The sequence below is a fragment of the Taurulus bubalis genome (assembly GCF_910589615.1).
Source record: "Taurulus bubalis genome assembly, chromosome: 19".
NCBI lineage: Eukaryota > Metazoa > Chordata > Actinopteri > Perciformes > Cottidae > Taurulus > Taurulus bubalis.
The window spans coordinates 10037634-10057899 of NC_136607.1; the positions used below are offsets into that span (position 1 = coordinate 10037634).

General features: G+C 42.1%; 1 protein-coding gene across 1 annotated transcript in view; it reads left to right on the plus strand.

The window, feature by feature from the left end:
• The window catches only part of bcr (BCR activator of RhoGEF and GTPase), a gene marked incomplete at its 5' end in the record, with an annotated part of 67115 nt that overhangs the window by 37471 nt on the left and 9378 nt on the right, over positions 1 to 20266 (plus strand). Inside the window, 7 exons of the mRNA XM_079234788.1 lie at positions 4873 to 4977; positions 5546 to 5731; positions 10406 to 10513; positions 11943 to 12003; positions 12125 to 12177; positions 12705 to 12845; positions 19740 to 19861. Of these exons, the coding sequence (XP_079090914.1) occupies positions 4873 to 4977; positions 5546 to 5731; positions 10406 to 10513; positions 11943 to 12003; positions 12125 to 12177; positions 12705 to 12845; positions 19740 to 19861 (776 nt within the window). The remainder of the gene's footprint in view (positions 1 to 4872; positions 4978 to 5545; positions 5732 to 10405; positions 10514 to 11942; positions 12004 to 12124; positions 12178 to 12704; positions 12846 to 19739; positions 19862 to 20266) is intronic.

Consider the following 20266-nt stretch of genomic DNA (forward strand, 5'->3'; position numbering starts at 1 on the left):
TCATCCTCTTAACCCTCCCTCCTTTTACTCTTTCTTGTCTGCGAAGAGAAAACCAGTGATCTATGACGTCTGCTGCTATCGAAGGTTACCATGGAGAAGATACACACACATACACACACACACAAAACCGTAGTGTCAGCAACAATGACAATGAACATGGATGCTACCGCCCGACTCTATTTAAGCATTTACCCATTATTCCTTGCACCAAATAATTTGGTGAGTAGCAGCATATGAACATGCGAGAGCCGTATGTTTGATTAGGAGAGAGAGGCATTGTGGGAGAACGTAATCGACTAATACAGCCTCTCTCCACTGTGCCCTTGGAGGAAGTAATCGCATCAGTGTTCATGAAGCAGTACTACTCCGCCCCCTCTGTCTTTGCTCACTGTCTTAGCTGTCAATCTGATTTATAGCTTGAATCTGCCAATAAATGATGAGCCCCTTGACTGCATCCAACCTTTGACCTCTGAGATTGGAACTCTTGCGGATTTAACATGCATCATGTCGTGTCTCTGCTTCAGGTTGCACACGCCAATGGCTTCTTTTACAGAAATGCACACGTCCTCTTCTCTGAGTAGAATGTTAAATTCCCATTGAAGATGATTTGCAGAGTGACCTTTCATGTTGGAGGCAGAATCCTGGAGGAAAGTGGACGCTGTGTGTGTTCAGGGTTGACAGGAACAGCATCGCATGGCCAGTCAAATACTAGACAGCCAAACAGCAATTATCCCTCAACAGATTCTCCACGCAGACAGACATGCTTTCAATAGCTGCCATGAAAACCCGCGTCCTTGATTTGCCCTTGGTCAGCTGCTCTTCAAACATCCCCCCAGTCTGCATCTCTAATTGATGAGTCACAGCGAAGACAATCTCCGATTGGCTGATGGTTTACTGATGTCACTGTGATGAGTCATCACCACGATTTAATTTTCTCTCATAATCTGACTCTTTGCTCTGAAGAGGGAAACGAGTGGGTTCACTGATCAGAAGTCAGCTAAAGTGTAAGGACTGTGCGGCCATTTTTAACACTGACCGCATGCGTTTTCTTATGTTAGAATCCTAGTGCACAGTGTGACACATACGTGTTGGTCAATCTAGCACGGTCAGAGTCTATTTCCCCCCTCCAAGTTAAACAGAATTCTTCTTTTTTTTAATGTATTTTTCTTTGGGTATTTAATGCTTTTTAGACATATGACAGTAGAAACATGAGAAGAAGTGCATGAAAGAGAGCGTGAGATGGGGAACGACATGCAACAAAGGTACTGGATTCACATCAAGGACATTGCAGTTTATCGCCAGAGGCCATCGGGGCACCCCCAGATTTCCTTGTAAGCCGTAAACTGCGTTCTCTCTTCCTGTGGATTACTGATTTCTATTTCTACATCTAAATCCTCCACACATTTATACACTTATAATTATACTATAATGCTTTCTTATCCTGTCTGACATCACACATCGATGCCAAGACCTAAAGAGGAGGTCATTTCCCACTGGGCCATGGCAAAACCTTTAGATGACTCGGTAGAATTGGAGGCTTGGAAAGATTTAAATCTCCTTTTATTATGATCCAGCACTTCTGTAATGCAAATTCCCTCATTGAACAGCTTGTTTCCTTGCAATTAAAGGCATGGTGTGATGCTGCCTATCAAAAAGAAAAGACCTGCAGACACCAACTCAGTCAACATCTATCACAGCCGTGCAATTTAAATAACCAGTTAAAACCAGTCTTTCTCCTGCAGCACTGGATAATTCTAAGACAGCCCCATTACTTAGCAGACATGTGGAGATAGGAAACAATCACATTAGACCGCTCAGAAAGCGAGGAACGGCAGAACAGGACGCGAAAGAGATAAGAATATAAAAAATGAGAATGGTTAATAAAGTGTGTAGCAGGGCGTGCAATGCCGCTCACTTCTTTCATCGCTTACCTGGTTCTGAAAGTGTATAAGAGCTGACACGGGAAAGCGATGGAGAGAGATGAGAATAATGTGATCACAGTCGCTGCTGCTCGGTTTCTATCTGCGCCTCCTGAGCTACGTCTGCTCGCAAGCAAACACTTGTTTTATTTATTCTCGTGTATCTCCCACGAACATCATCCACCATGCATATACAAATCAGAAGCAAGTCAGAATTCCTATGTCATTTTAGGCAGAGCCACCTCTACGGGGGTGTTGTGTGAGCTGCAAGCGACTCAGCGTGAGCTCAAATGTGAAGCACTGGACGGGAGAACCTAGACACACCAACCCAAATACACCCCAAGTGGGAATGTGTCTCATTTTATAACCAAAAAAAAGCAGGCAGACACCCCTTTTAGTCTGAACCCAAAGATGGGCTCATTAGTTGCTACGGCGATGAATAAAAGATGATATGTCTGGAGAAGTGGGTACTTCCTAGGGGAGTCGTCTGGGGTCTGAAACGATGAATAAACACTTTCGTCTCCCCTCTGCTAGTTGAGTAGCATGCGGCTGTATGTTGAAGTTTCCACTTTGTGATTTGCTTCAAATATTCTTGATGCTGCAAATGGATGTGTGATGTTTCTCATCCTCTTTTACCATCGGACACATCCTGGGAGGGTGAAGTCAGATAGTTCATGCCGATGATTCATTCATTTTTCATTTACTCACCAACTCACCAACATTCGGGGCTCCGTCGCTGCCCCAAGCGCTCCCTTTTAAGTCAGACAGATTCAAAGCCGCTGCAATGTAATGTAATACAATAATACATCTTGATTACATTACTTATTTACTTTTAAAGCCTTTTTTTTTTGCACTCTTGATACCAAAAGAGGGACGTTTTTGATCGTCTTGTATAGAGTCTATACATAACGAGCAATCAGATCTTTTTCTGTTGCTGATATAAACAGCTCAGATCCCCAGACATGTCTGTGTGATGCATAATACATGTCTGTCAGAATCATTTCATTTATGCTTCACCTGAGAAAGAGAGACAAAGAGAGAGAGAGAGAGAATGTGCAGCAGAAGTAATAACTTTTGAAGACGAGATGAACCGTCAGATGACCAATATGCTTCTATGTTAAATACTGTCCCATTCTACTTGAGGCCTGCACCTGATTTCTCCAAACTATATTAATAAGTAGAGTTGGGCTGAACCAATCAGACGATTTATAGATTAGCTGATAAACATTTTCCAATTGTGTTTTTGGACTGTTGGTTGGACAAAACCGGACATATGAAGACATCGTCTTGGATTTTTGGCATTTTCTGTCATCTTGTCGATCAAAAGAATCGATACATCGATACATAATTGGCAAATTCATTAATCATTTAAATAATCTTTTCTTAATGCAAAGCCTCAACACTCATTGTGTTAATGGCTGAGATGTAAGAAGCGAGAGCAAAGTGGCATCTGAACTCGACACACCTGTCCTTTTTAAAGCTGAGTTCAGGAGGATTGATGGTTATTGATCGTAAGTACCGCAAACTGTAACCACGTTCAGTAACATTTCAATGTTGGGTGCTATTTTTATTTCGCTAATGCAGTGGCCATGGAAACAGCTTTCAGGCCTATCTATCCCTTCATTTAAATAGATGCATGTACACCCACAGACATCCAAGCAGTACGTCCTTGTGCAGCTCACAGGAATAACACACATTATTAGAGCATGCATATTTATACAATGCCTGAATTCTGCTGTGTAGATATATAGTTGTAGAAGTGACCTAACATACATATTAGACTTAAACAAAACAATTTTAATAATTCATTAGTTGAAGTCTTTTTTTAATTTTTTTTTATGTAAATCGATGTGAGGATTTGCTGATTTTCTCCATTTTGTGTGGCTGTAAATTCAACATGTTTGTCTTTCGGTCTGTTAGTTGGGCAAATTAAAGAAGATTATTACGGGCATTTTTCACTATTTTTGTACATTTTATAGACTGAAAAATGCATTGAGTCATGTGAAAAATAGTTCCCCAGTTAAACCATAAAGGACCTCAAATCACCTTTGGCATGTCTCATGGCCGTAAATCCATTCCTGCACAGAACGAGGACTGTAGATCGTTTCTCCACCTGTGGAAGTGCCCTCAGAGGGGTTCTCGCCACGGCCGGTGTGGACAGGAGCAGCAATTACTGCGACCAGTGGATGGTTTCAATGGACATAGACAGTCGGTGTTATTTTCAAGCAACCGTGAAAAGATATGACCTCATCCTTTAAAAGATTAAAGATTAAGAACTTTTTAAAAATAAACCCAAATATATATTTTTTTTAAAAATCGCCTGAAGGACTGGATGTTTCAACGTCCCAACCTGGGCTCTGTGTGTGTGTGTGTGTGTGTGTGTGTGTGTGTGTGTGTGTGCGTGTGCGCGTGCGTGTGCGCGTGCATGCTCCCAGCATTTGCACATTCTCTCACAGACACATACTTATACGCCAACCTTGCTCCCATGGGAGACCCTGCCTGTTTGTGTTATTTCGGAGTTCATGGTTAAAAAAGACAGCCCGAGGAATCTCTCAGTCTCTCTGTTTTCTTTCATGTCCGTAGTCCTCAGTGAGCTTTGACTGGGCTGAGGGGAACGGGGTGGAGACTGGGGAGGATCTCTCCAAGGTGCGATTGTTGCCGTTTGATTTTCCAGACTGTGGCGCTCACAAACGGCAACACTGCAGAGGTTTCAAGCTCGGCTAAGAACTAGAAGCCTGTAAATGTGAGATTTATAAATATAAGATGGCCTTTTACCATCTGATGTAAGGAACAATAGGATGCTTTGAATGTTCCCCATGCCTAAGGCACAAAATTAATTTAAAGAGTAAGTCCAAAGTGGGCACGTACAGGATTGGATTATTTGTTGTGCACAATATTGTATTGCTGCATGTCGTTTTAGCTTTACTATTATTTGTCTGTGTGTTTGTTACAGACTGAATGTGACCTGGAAAAAGGTCTGGAGATGAGAAAGTGGGTCCTGTCAGGGATCCTGGCCACCGAGGAAACATACCTCAGTCACCTGGAGGCGCTGCTGCTGGTGAGAACACACACTCTACACACAGCCATACGATGCAGGAGGATGTACTGCAGCCTTAAGTCCAAATTGATTATCAAGTATAATTTAGTACTTCATTTAATTTAGTGCCATTAGATGCATCTGCAAAATGTGAAAGGAACAAGAATAGATTACAAATTACAACAATCAAAGTTTTGAAGTAGCCATACCAAATATATACCAAATAAATTGATTTATTTTTAGGAAGACATTTTAGGGTAAAGTGTAATAAGAGTAGATACAACTTAGTGGAGGATTTGTGCGGCTAGAAAGTCACATGAGGAGTTTGTGAAGACCAAAAGAGAGCTAGCCTGAATAATAATACTGTGCTTGCTGTATGTGTAAATAAGTAACTGTTTGCTAACGCGTTTCCATAAGAACTTAACTTCAATATACTTTTATGACTTTTAAAAGTTAATTTAACAATTTATTACTGTTGCGCAACTAGAAAAGAGTCATAAAGACAACAAACTATTGCAGTAATGTCTATCTAAAGTTCTCACAGTGAACACAAAGCAACTTTTACATCTCCTCTGTTTGTTCCTCTCAGCCGATGAAGCCTCTGAAGGCCGCAGCTACGACGTCGCAGCCTGTGCTCACGGTGGCCCAGATAGAAACCATCTTCTTCAAAGTGCCTGAGCTCTACGAGATCCACCGGGAGTTCTACGACGGACTTTTCCCTCGCGTTCAGCAGTGGAGCCACCACCAGAGAGTCGGAGACCTCTTCCAGAAACTGGTGAGACAAAGAAGTGATTAGTCAAGAGGTTGGGGCGTTTGGGGTTTTAGTTTGTGTGTCTGGAGCCATGATAGCAGATGTAAGCGCCTGACACTTCACCACACAATCTAAGTGACAACATTGGGCACCAACAAAAGTTCAGGGTGCTACAGCAGCACTTTCTGACCTTTTGGACGCAGACCCAAAGCAAAGCCCCATGTGCCAGAGTGACATAATTCACAGTAACCTTGTTTCTTGAATTTGGAGGCTTTCAGAAGCAGAATCTGACAGAATAATTCAATAATAACCCAATAAAAGAAATGTAGATTTGATTTTTCTACCGATGCTCTTCTTCATCATTTTAAATTCAGACAAATTGAATTGGGATTGTTCTTTTCTTCTTATTTCCTCCTCAACAGCTGCTCGCTTGCTGTCTCTCTTCCCTCCAGTAGTTTCTGCCAAATATGTCTGGGCCAAATGTACACTGGGTCTATTTAATCATTTTCACAATGGGTCAATTAAGCCACAATGAATCATTTGTGAATTTTCTCCGAAATACTGCTCCTCTCCCACTAGTGTCTCCCTAATTTTCCCTGGGTCTCTCTCTCTCGCTCGCAGACTCACTCGAATGCTTGAATAAACACGCATGCACACACACACAAACACACACGCACATCATGCACGCACACACACAGCAGAGGTGCAGGCGTGTTTCACAATGCCGCCTTTCTGCCTCAGGCAGCTGAGGCCATCACTGCACTGTGTGCTTTCTGTCCCGAAGAAGCTGCTATAAATAGGAGTCTCTCTCTCTCTTTCTCTCACACCACGCGCTCTTATGAATTTATCTCAGGAAGCTCCTTTTGGGACTTTACAAAGAAATTAGGATTTCATTTTTATGTTTCACCATCAATGACTCATGCGCCAAAATCCGTTTTTTATAATTACTTAAATAGCTTGTCTGTATATTTCCCTCCTAAAAACTGCTTCAGTGTCACATTAGCCTTTCCATCAAACAAGACTGCCCCACAAAGAAGTGATGTCATGGTTGTGATGTAGGTAAACCATAAATATCGTTAATAAAAGTCAGGAGGAGAAGGCTCTGAGCCTACAAAAAGGAAAAAAAATGCTTCATGACAGCCATTCCATTCGGAGGTGACGAGGGAGGAAAGAAGCGATTAGATGAGAGTAGAGGAGGTGATAGAGTCGAGGAATGGGGCGAGGAAGGGTTGAGAGAGGATGAGAGTCGGGTAGGCAAGTAGATTTAGGCTGCTCTGATAGAGCTGTCTCACCCTGATTCAGAAGTCTGTGAGGGGAGCAGACGGGCTTAGGAATCATAAAACATCAGAACAAGGAAGACGAGAGACGCAGAGAAAAGAGGAAGAGGCAAAGCGTCACTGACAGGTTATGAGCATGAGTGTCTGAAGAAGTGTCTGAAGGCTGAAAATAGGGCTAAATCACACGCCTCTTCTTCACAGACACACATGTCATGCACAGTGAAGGTTTTACACCATGAAGGCCGACGAATAAACTAGCTTTGAATGTTGCGCTTCAGAGATGGAGGACTGAATTTGTGAATTTATAGAAGAATGATCCGTTATTTGTCTCAGACACCCAACTTAAAGATTGGTCTTTGCTCTGTTATTTATCAAGCAAACAAACGTTTATGATACTTACGCGTTTTGTTCACTAAATTAACACCACTTTTATGATTTTTGAAGAGCGTATGCAATCGGCAGACGTAAAGATGGCATCTATAAAAAAAATGCATGTGGAAAAGATAAATACTTGTATCATGACAAACTTTGTTGTAAGACGAAAGGATCATTTAAGATTCATGTGGGCGTCGGACAATTACTTCAACTGATTGATAATCGCTTTGCTGACGCCTCCTTGATTCTCTCACAGCTGTTCTTGGGTTTTGTCAAATTTAATTGTAACAATCTACCAAATTTCGGGGTTTTGGATGAATCCTAGATGATAAAATATTCCATGCAGTTGTCGAATCATCATAGATCTTCGGATCTACAACACCTGGTTGCATAGAGCTGCTAGCATAGCTATAGCAAATAAAGAGTCTAATGTTAATCATTGTTGACTAAACGACGCTTTACCCCTGTGTAAGAAAATATCTAGTCTGTTAGAACTCCCTTACAACCCCAGTGGCTAAATCCAGCCTTCTCGTATAATGACCGTAGTCTGTCATGAGGCTGTTTTCTTAATGTTGTTTTCCGCTGTGGATTACACACATATTCTCACGCAGGACAAATCCCCAACTGAGAAATCCAAACACCCAAGCAGTTTCTTTCATCACCCAAAGTCCTCCTGTGCTGTGATACTGTAGCTGCAGCCCCACACTCGATAAGCCTTCATGGCGATGCGGCTCTGTGGATGTGGCTGGCAGACATTCGGGTTCTCTGCTCTCTCCACAGTCAAACTGTCACGCTCTGAATGGCCTCCGCTGTGGTGCAGATTGTGTGGCCCAGGGCAGGACACGGGATTGCAGGATTGTGAAAATTGCTTTTCTCTTCGCCTTCCTCCACTTTTCTTCTCTCTACTGTAGAGTGAGGATATATGTGCAAGCATTGTAGCTATTTTGCTGCCTGAAATTCATCAGTGAGTATTTGAAAAACTAAAATAAGGAAGTACTTATTTCAGTTGTGTGTTGGATTTTTTTTTTTATGGTTGCTCGTTGCTTTTTTGTAGACTAAGCAGACACACTACACATAGTAACTGCCAGTGACAACATGACAAGTGTAAACGATGTTTTGAAAACTTGTGACTCCGCATTCCTGACAGAATTGAATCTCACAACCCCCCATGACTGCAAAGATCAGGGTTAGAAAGGTCAGAGCCTTAAAATAGGATGCAAGAGGAGTTTGAGACAATAATATGTATTGTACTAGTTCTTTATTTGTAGACTACTTCTAATCTCATTAGAAAGTTCTTCACACAAGACCACACATTTAAAATCGACAATAAAAGCACTGACTCAGCCAGACTGCTGCAGGTCGCTCAAGTGCTGTAGAGTCTCTGTGCCCCCTTAGTTTTAAAGTTTCATACCTGGGGCTTTTTTTTTTTTAACCATCATTCCCATCAGTAATGGGGCCAACAGTCAGACCGGGTGGTAAACAACTGTTCATTGTATAGATCCATTATAGTTTACAGACCCACTTCCTGTTTCAGCTTTGACCTACTGTACTTTACCGCTGTTTCCCTGTTCAATCATGGATTATTATCAACTTTTGGGCACCCTCACTTTTGGTTTCACCTCCAAATAAAGTGCTTTAGATAATCTGGCTACACTATCGGCTTGTTTATTATCTGACTGCTTGTTTCTTACCTTGTTGACTTTGGTCACAGCCGTGTTACTGTGGTCCAGGAGCTCAGCGATGAGCACCGTGTCATCATAACACATATAAATGATGGCCAGAATGCTGAAAGCAAGACCCACGTTATGAACCTCAATTTACCTTTGAGCTCTCTCTGAAAAGGACAAAAGTAATTGGCCTAAATTACTGAAGCTCCACACAGGTCTATATGGGGCTAAACGGTCTGAAATATAGCAATACGATAGGTCATAATGAGCTTTGTAGGTAATAATTCATATTTATTGCACTCATGTGTTCAGTAATCGCAGGTGTGTGTGTGTGTGTGTGTGTGTGCGTGTGCGTGCTTGTCTCAGCATTACACACAAAGCCCATCTCCACTGTACTCTCTTCTCCTTTGGCTTTTGTTCGGGGGAATTGATTGTCCTTTTGTTCGCCGTCGAGATGGATCGCAGCGCTGGCAGCCAGCGTTTGGTGGAGCTTTATTCAGCCATCCAGCTTCCTGAACGTGTTTTCATAGCCTCCGTTACACCAATCATTAATAACTCACCCCAGCACAGTGCTGGTTTTGCTGGTTGCCGGGGAAACGGGCCCGGTTGCGAGGTGCACCGTGTTTTGTGTCTTTCTTTTGTCGGTTGTTTTGTTTGATTGTCTGCAAGTCATATGCAGTCTGACTGGACAAAATATCAGATATGACATTTTATAGATTACAATATAGCAGTTACACAGGGAGGCTTAAGGTGGACTCTATAAATCCTTCCTTCCTGCTACTGTCAGGCTGCACAACCAGCTGAGCTCGCAGTACACCACAAAAACACTTAATATCACTTCAATCACTTTGGTCACTTTAATTACTTCAACTGGTGCAATATAAATACATTTTAAGTACTAAATTCTGTCTGTGTATATATAATACTGCTATTATAGATTATTTACTGTTTTATTACTGTTTTACTGTTTATTTATATTACTTGTTTTTTATTTTACTATGTGTCTCTTTCTGCTGTAATCCTGCAATTTCCCCACTGCAGGACTTATCTGATCTTATAATGTATATTGTAAAGATTTTACCATTTGTGACATTTATTTCAAACAAACAAAACTTGAGGAAAGAGACTCACTGGTTCTTTCCAGCGTTTTCATAATTATACTTGTTTCTTTTAATGGAGGTGCAGACGATGTGCTGCTGCTCCATTTGTCAGGCGGTTCAATGTTGTGTTTCTCTAATGTGTTTCCTTCATTAGTTTGTTGCGTCTACGTGCCAAAAACACAAACGATCTCTTCCAAGACGACAGTCACTGACGAACATTTCAATATTACTTAATAAGTTCATTAAAAACCTCTGTTTCTCTTTCTCTCTCTCCATCAGGCCAGCCAGCTTGGAGTCTACCGAGCGTTTGTGGACAACTACGAGCTGGCTGTGGAGACCGCGGAGAAGTGCTGCCAGGCGAACACACAGTTTGCGGAAATCTCTGAGGTAAGACGGACAGAGGAAAGAATGGATAACGACACAAAGCAGGGATAGAAATAGGTGTTCTTTTTATTGAAAGCTATGCTGTAGATGTGGGGGAAAGAATCCGACAAAAAGCAACTCGTTACTGGCTGAGCTCCGACCTCGGAGCTGTTGCAGGAGTTGTCTCTGTGATCTCTGTTATCGGATCGTACAAACCTCCTTCATACCAGCAAATTATCCAGTTGAGTTTCACAAGTTGTTCCTTTTTTTGATATGTGCAGCAATGCTGTATCTAATTTAGATATAAGTGCAGGAGTGATTTTCATCGCGTCATTACACTAAATTGCCTGTTCTAGTGCCATAATTCCTGCCTATAGTATAACATATCCTCTTTCTGTACACCTTCCTTGTTGATGTGTAACTTTTCTTCGTCCAAATTGCTGATAAGAGACATGACTGACAGTGTTCCCTACTAACTACGACAGCACATTTAGTGTGTGATACTGAAATTCAGAAAGCGGTCTGGCAGAGTAGATCTCTAGTGTGGTTTCTGTGGCTAATACTATTATGTAAACATAAACCACCTGGTCTTGTGTAGCTGTATATTAATTTATTTTTGTTAAACTTGTTGCAGCTGGACAGTTTGTGAGAGAAAGGCAGTGTCATCTGGTCACACAAAAAAAATGACAAAGAGGATAACTGACTTGCAGCAGAGTGTTAAATTATGTGTTATTAGGCAACGGAGCTATTCTAAAGAGCTGCTTAACAGCTTCGTCCCTGATGCAATACTTGCAAAACGCGTCATTCACCCACGCAGCTTTTAGCTCTTCACTTCATTTAATTTTGCATGTTCTGCTGTGTGTGTGTGTGTGTGTGTGTGTGTGTGTGTGTGTGTGTGTGTGTGTGTGTGTGTGTGTGTGTGTGTGTGTGTGTGTGTGTGTGTGTGTGTGTGTGTCATATTATAGTAGCAGCTACGGAAATGGGTTCAGATGCAGCCGTTAAAAATAATGTTTCATCACTTTAATGTTACTCATTGCAGGAGACATATTTATCCAAAGTATTTATATTTATTCAAATGCACACCTCTGGCTAAATTTGAGCGCTTTTTTTTTGGTACATGTTCTGTCTTCCTTTTTTCAAGTAGTACCATCAGTCTTTGTCCATGTTTTATGAGGCCTACCAGTTAGAGTTGAGGCTGGTGTCTACATGCAGGATGGGGGATTCATCATTGATGGTTGTTAATGGCCTAAGTAATGATGCATGACTCTGAGCAAGATGGTGAGGGGAAATGCTGCTGAGGATGGTATAATTAATTTGGAAATGGATGACCTCAGTGCTTGAGCAAGGATAATAACCTCACTATGTTTTCATATGGATGAACTGTACTGAACTGTTTTTTTAAAGGTCTTTTTAAAAGGGGTTTCCTCAACATAAATCTTTGGTTTTCAAACAGAACCTGAAGGTGAGAAGCCCAAAGGACTCAAAGGACCAGACAGCCAAGAACTCTTTAGAAGGTCAGCCACATCATGCTAGTTTTTACTCAATCCTATCTATTAAATTATGTCCATAAAGCATATTGTAGTAATTCAGTCATTTAAACAATTCAGTTTGGTTTCTCTCCTTTCTCACGTACAGCGTTGCTTTATAAACCAGTGGACCGAGTGACCCGCAGCACATTGGTTCTTCATGTAAGTAAGAGTGAGCGCTGAAGCACATCTTATTGATGTCACATCAAAATTGAGGATCTGAAATGTCTTGGTAATTGCTTTTATTGCAACATTTTTTACCCTGAATCAAACCAAATCAAATTAAGACTACACATTGCCATAACGTTGTCAGAATATAAAATGTCTTTTCTTTGTCAACATCTTTATAACAGTTTCTCCATCAGTACTCAACCAAAGTTGTGTTTATTATACGCGCACCTTGTTTTGACTTCTCTGCCTCCAAGGGGAGCTTTTATATATTTATTTATTTATATATATATATATATATATATATATATATATATATATATATAAAATTGAGGATATATATATATATATATATATATATATATATATATATATACACACATATATACATACATATACATACATACATTCATTGTGTTCTTTGTGTGTGTATATATATACACATACACAAAGAACACAATGAATATGTGTTCTTTTAACTGGACAAAATTAATACTTCTACATCTACCACTGTACTCCAGGACTTGCTCAAACACACGCCCACCAGCCACCCGGACCACCCGCTTCTGCAGGACGCCTTGCGGATCTCCCAGAACTTCCTGTCCAGCATCAATGAGGAGACGACGCCCCGACGCCAGTCTATGACTGTCAAGAAGGGAGAGGTGAGATTTACTAAAAACATGCATGACTTGGGATGAGCCTCATTCTGCTGTCTAGTTTGACATCTGATTGGCATGCTCTTCTTTAAACAGCGAATAGGCAGTATGATATTTTACGTGGCTCTAGTACTAACTTACTGGACTAAAACACAGTGGTTTTACTCGAAAACCTGACAGGAAAGTTAAGCAGCAGATATACTTTTTTGTACTGTTGTTGTGACTTACAACGACCTTTATTGCATGTTTTCTTATGTCATAAAACATTTTAGTTGTAATGCATCTCTGAAATCATGACTATGAAATGGAGCAAATAATAATGGATTAATATCTGATTCATGCGGGCTGTCCCTTTTTTAAATCAATTTGATTAACTGTTTTCACAAAAATACGACTCAAAGGTGATACAGCCTATTTCAAAGACAGGTAATTGTAAAGGTGTAGACAATAGTAATTTTATATCATCAGTTCAACTCTTTCCAGCTCTGATGTTGAGCATGATGATGTCATAACTCCGCCCTCTATATAATCATGAAGTCTTTGCCGAATGAGCGTACAGGAGCCGCCAATCTGCAGCCGAAAGCAGAGCCATGTCCTTATTTGGTCATAGCCTCCCTCCATCTCTCCTAACGCAAACATGGACACACACAACCTACCCCCCACTGTCTCTGTCATCCCCGGAGATGACTTGACGCACTTGAATGGATGCCTCTTGATTGATAGCTTGCGTGACACTGCCGTACATAATGCCTTGTAATGAGCCATCGGTCCGTTCTGACTGGCAGATTCCAAGTCAATTATTCATAAATGGAGGGTGGGAGCGAACGAGCGAAAAAGCTGTGACGGCTCCTCCCTCTGCTCACAGTGGGGTCATTACCACACACACACACACACACACACACACACACACACACACACACACACACACACACACACACACACACACACACATTCCTGCTCTCTGTTCCATTCACTCGCTCTCTTTCTCCTATTTGTCTTTTAACACACACACACACACACAGACACACACACTTCCCCTCCCATCCCTGCAGGCTCCAGTTCCATTCCAGTCCGTCCAGACCTCCACACCAGTCATCAAATATTTATTATGGATACATGAAAGCAGCGCATGGAAATCAATGGAGCTCATTATTATTGTACTTTAGAGGTATATAATATGCCTGAGGTTTTTCTCTACATTTCCGCAACTGAGCTGCAACCTATAACTAGATTATTGTTACCTGAAAAGGTTGAGAAGAGGATGTCTTGCATTTAATGAAGAGGATGATGCTTAAAGCAAGTGATGGCTTCAGCTGAAAATAAAACGTTAATCACTTCTAGAAGAGAAGATGTGTCTGTAATGCTGTTTTTTCATATTTGTAATCACATAAAACGATTAAATGATTTGATTTTTCAAGTCAGCGCACCTTCACCCTCTTAAACTGTTCTCTGACCTCTCCACAATGTCTGTGTAACATCCTTACAGTGTTTTACGCCTTCAGATATCCAAAGGGAAACTCAGGCCTTTGATGGCGCTGGGGGGCATAACATAGTGAAGGAGTTGCCCTCATCATTTTTTACAAATGTTTTGTCGACACAAATTGGATGAGTGCAGGAGTTGTGTAGGCAAGGTTGCTGGCCTTAGTTATCGGTAGGAATACTGGGCTCACACATCTTACTGAGTGGTTTGGCTGCACACAGCGCTGTGTACAGTAGTAGCTGCTCAAACAATCACAAATGTCAAAGGGACATTGAGTCTCTAAACATTAACATGGCGTTGACCTTACGTTCTCAGAGTTAAATTAGCACTGATGGTTTAAGGGTGTGGGCAACATGACCAACATTTAGTTGCTGCAGCGCCGGTTGGAAGTGGAAAAAACGTTCAGTGATCAAACAGGAAGGAGGCCAAAGCGCTCATTAAAATAATCTGACCTGAAATTAAGAGGATTCAGGGAGCGCTGAAGTGTCACTCCATCCATGTGTACACAGTAGTGAGTAACCTGTGGTTTGTTTAGGTTTGTGAAGGCATGCGAGAGCAGAACAGTACAAGTGGCCCCCAGAGGCCGTGGCCCAGCCAGAAGAGAGGAGGGGACAAACAGAAGCTGCTTAATTAAAATGCAAATGATGGCGCTGCCTAAATCTCAATTCACCTCCTCGCTCCTGTGTGTGTGTGTGTGTGTGTGTGTGTGTGTGTGTGTGTGTGTGTGTGTGTGTGTGTGTGTGAGAAATGCCAACCACTTTCAAGTGTCTGTATGTCTGTTTTTCATAACACATACTGCTCCCCATACACACATTGTACACAACAGCAAAACACACTAGCGCAGAGAAACCCCTTCAAGCGTGTCTTCTAAAAATAAACATGGATCTTTTGTAAATCCATGCCATTACTCGTGCACACGCTCTCAGCAAGGCTCCTCCAAGAGATGGTCAATATTTAATCTGTGCTCTGTGCTGTCAGCTCGCTCTGCCTCACGTCGCTCTCCTTCCACGTTGGTGCTGCTGATGTTGCGGTCAGCTATTATGAGAAATAGAGATGGTCAGATTTCTGGCCGTTTTAATATTGTGAAAATGTCATCTGATGCGCTGAGACAGCTGGTTTGTTAAGGATGTCTTTTCCCCCGGTAGCAGAGCAAAGCACATTTAAAAAAAATCATCAGATTACTGTTATAGGTACTGCAATATGTCTGCATTTGAAGATAAAACTATAAACATTGATTTAAACAAGAAGAAAAAAGTATCTGTGGTCATTCAGTTAGTCTTTATTCAGTGTTAAAATAACATAACTCATGAGAACAGCTTCAGCTATTATTGATCAAAAATTGATTTTCATAACCCATTCATTCTAATTTGATGGCGTCAAAACCTGTGTGAAGGGTTTTCAATGCCATATTTGATTGTGCAGGTTGTGCAGTATCCAGTCTTGCTTTATCCCTTTTTAAATGATGCATTTACTTCCACAGTTGAAAGCCTGCACAGCCCTAATCTAGCTGTTATCCCTCCCTTTATTTTGTCTCTTTATCGTGAGATGAGTCAGCATTTGTAAATTTGTCAGTTAGGTTGCTTTGTGTAGAGTAATCCTTCTTAATCGTTTGTACTTTATTTTCGATAAACAGAATTTGTGTTTTGTCTCCGATTACCATCCAAAGGAAACATAATAATTTAAGATTAACTACAGACTACCTTTAAAAAGGAGGATAAACATATCTGCACTGGCCTCTGGGGGATGAAAGGTGCGTACACTGTAAATCTCTTGAACCTCTTGCCACACCCAACGCCATAGCTTGGTGTGGTCTGACGTAATTGTGACCACAGCCAACTGGTGATGTAGAGTAGCACCATAGTGCCACGCTACAGGGTTCGGAAAGAGCATGTTGCCACCACTAGTGGGGTGGAAAAGCAGGATCATTAGAAACATGGTTGGGCACAGTTACTCTTTGAAAAGTACAGAAATAATGTTAGAGAAAGAAGTAATTACACAAATGTGAAAATAAGTAAGTATAAAACACAGAACTGTACAACAAAAGTCTAATGTGTGGCTGTAGTGCAAGTCTGGTCAAAACCAGCAGAAGATGTAGCCTACTGGCTGGGAAGTCTTTATTTCTATTTATATATTACATATGACAGTATAATCCCTATATATCCTAAATGTACCCTCTTCACCAAGACGGACCGGTACAGCGCCTGTTTTACTGCTGCAGCCGCACCAATCCGCCTGTTGATCTCCCGCTCCACCTTACCCTCACTCGTGAACAAGACCCCGAGATACTTGAACTCTTTCGCTTGGGGTAGGCAGTTTGTCCCCACCTCGAGGGAGCAATCCACCGGTTTCCGGCAGAGCACCATGGCCTCAGATTTGGAGGTGCTAACTCTCATCCTTGCCGCAAAACGCCCCAGTGAATGCTGGAGGTCACGGTCCGAGGAGGCAAACAGGACCACATCATCCGCGAACAGCAGAGAGGCGATCCCGAGACTCCCGAACCGGATCCTCTCCGCCCCCTGGCTGCGCCTAGATATCCTGTCCATGAAAGTCACGAACAGGACCGGTGATAAAGGGCAGCCTTGGTGAAGAGGGAGCTGAGCCGGAAGGTGAAGCTCTCCATTTACTGGTCGGTCTACGTTCCAACCCTCACCTATGGTCACAAACTCTGGGTCGTGACCGAAAGAACGAGATCTCAGATACAAGCGGCCAAAAAGAGCTTCCTCCGTAGGGTGGCCGGGCTCAGCCTTAGAGATAGGGTAAGGAGCTCGGACATCAGGGGGGAGCTTGGAGTCGAGTCGCTGCTCCTTCGTGTCGAAAGAAGTCAGCTGAGGTGGTTCGGGCATCTAGTCAGGATGCCTCCTGGACGCCTCCCATTAGAGGTTTTCCAGGCACGTCCAACTGGTAGGAGACCCCGGGGAAGACCGAGGACACGCTGGAGGGATTATATCTCCCGGCTGGCCTTGGAACGCCTCGGGTTCCCCCAGAATGAGCTGGAAAGTGTTGCGGGTGAGAGGGAAGCCTGGGTCGGCCTGCTGAACCTGCTGCCACCGCGACCCGACCCCGGATAAGCGGTTGAAAATGGATGGATGGATGGATCCTAAATGGCAGCATCCAATTGGATCAGAGTGATGGTGTGCTGTACACTGATGGTGACTTGCTTTTCATATTCATGTGTAGCTTCACAGTATAGCATAAACTCCAGTATGCCTCATTCCTAATGTCCTATTCGAGTAACATGCCAATGTTTCCTTCTAAATACTGTACTGTACTGGACCTAAATATAGACCAACCTGACAGCATGTAGAGGGATAGAAGTAATGCAAGACAGAGCCTTGTTTTATATCTTAGTGAGGCAATATCCTCAGGAGATTACATTGCATGTGGAATCACTTCATAGATGTTCCATTCTTGTGGTATCAAAGTCCCAAAGATGGAGACTGAATGATAAATACCTACCAGAGACTCTTTTTAAAAATCCATTTCATCATATCTCTGTATCACAACACAAACTGGATCCGGAAATTAGATGTTGTGTGCGGTCGGACAGATCACATCTGCCATTAGAGAAATATGCCAAATAGACAGAAGCTAAATCATCTATCGCAGGCCGTCATCATCGTGGACTTCATTGGTAATGAATAATTACACCCACCACTGGGAATTGGACTTCTATTAGATCCTTACTTTGGGGATCAGAACATGATTGTAATATGCTGCAGCATCTTCGTGTGTGCTTGCAAGTGCATATGCAGGAAGAAACGCCTTAACAATAGATCCCTGCAGTGGGGTTGTCACATGGTTTGGTATCAGTACAGTAAGAAACTGCAGCGTGACATGTATTCCATAGCTGCTCTGTCTCTCTCATTACTTAGTCCTGCTTTCTCCGTCTCGCCGTTCTCTTTGAGCCCTTTACTTTCCTTTTGATATACTCTCAGGCTCACTCTGTCTTTGTCACCGTCCCTTTTCCCGCTCCATCATGCACAAGCGTTAGCACCGACTCACACGGCATCATCCTCTGCCAGCAGATGTCCAGTCAGGGTTTGTAAGCATATAAACCTCTCCCACACAGGCATCAGCTCCACTTCAGTGTGCTCTGCTGCTGTGTGGTCATGATGGAGGGAGGTGGAGGAAGGGGACGGGAGTGGGAGGGCACAAAGATGAAGAAAGGGATGTGATTGGTGCTGAACAAGTGTGATGTCAGGCCTTGCTTCCAGGGCGTTGATGTGAGGTTGGCTAGGTGGGGTGCTGCTGTGGCCCCTGGAACAACATGTAAGGGGATAGGAAGTCCGATGTAAAACATGCATTAAAGTGGGAAGCAAACCTTGGTGGACAACTGTGCTTTCTGACTTGCTTGGTTTGTAGCAGCAGTATCTGCATATTGGTATTGCATAGCCCATTAGCTGCCATTTCAAAGTGTTGTCCGCTAGCAGTGCTTAATTTTTTAATGTTTAACGCTGAATTTAATTCTTTGTTATCAAAAAACGCTTGGCAAAAGTTTTTCCGAACTAACTATACATTTGAAATAAAATAAAAAAATCAGCTCAGATAGGTCCAAGTCGACGTGGCTGAAATCCATTTGAGACTTGCAGACTAATCAGAATTGAGCAGATACTTTTTCAAACATCAAAAACACACAGTTTTTACTTTTGAAAATGTATTTGGTTACACAAATTATCATTTGTGCAATCAAAAGAACAAAAGCAAGGTCAAACATTTACTATATTGTGCATTTACAAGGTCACTTCCCCACAAAATCCTACCTGCTCTGTTTGCCTGCTAAGTTAAAATACAAAATGTTATTGCATTATCAGCTACACCTCTCCTGCCTAATAGTTTGTACTCCGCACCACAAGTAAAAACCAGGGTTGTGAGCTTGTGAAGGTGGGTCGTTTACTACCGAGTTGTGGTTTGGCATTTCTCTGCTCCATGTTATTGTTCCAAGTCCAAATGTGTTTGGACTTGGAACAATACTTGGAAAAAGACATCACTGTCCCCTTTTGGCAAATGACAGTATTACACATCTCATTACATAGTCTGACATCAGCGATTCCCAGTCTGCCTTTACCTCATTCATTCCTCTACAACCTGGATCATCATACCAGAATATGACAAAAGCATTTACCGGGCGATTAGTGAAATGAATGCAAATGAATGCAAGACCCTCCACACTTTTGAGTTAATGATTTGGTTCATATTCAATTAACATTAGGCGGTTGCACATGAGCTTTGTCACGGATGATTAGGGAAAACGGACATTTTTGATGATGGAGCAGCAAGAGGAACTTAAATCTAGTCTCCCTAGAGAGGAGAAGGAATACAGCTTTGGGATTCAGCACCAATATAAAAGCTCTGCAAACTAAACCTGTCCACGAGTTGGAACAGTGTTACTGACCAACCGCTGTCGTTTGTTGTCGTCACAGAGCCGCCAGCTTCTGAGGGACAGTTTCATGGTGGAGCTGGTGGAGGGCGCCAGGAAGTTGCGGCATGTCTTCCTCTTCACTGATCTGCTGCTCTGCGCCAAGCTGAAGAAACAGATCGGAGGGTAAGAAACGTTGCAAGTGACTGTTTTGTTTCTTATAGATTACCAACATAGTTTGGTGGTGCAGAAGATGGTTGGATATCTCAAATCGTATGTCATTACACTTTAAACTGTCTTTCTTTGGTTAAAATCCCATTATTAATGAGATCTCTAAGACTTGAGTTGCACAAGATTTCTATAAATGTTCTGAAAAGTAAACGCACTGACTTCTTGCGATCCATTTCTAGACCGAAAACGCATTGTGCTGGTCTATTTCTGGTTATATATATTTCTGAAATATGTATATTAGTATCAGTATATTTGTAAATGCATTATTCTATGAACTTACTTGTTTTTTGCACAAAAAAAATACTTTTTGACATTTTTCATGAACACCTTGCTTCTTAATAGTTGTCAAATGAACTTGTC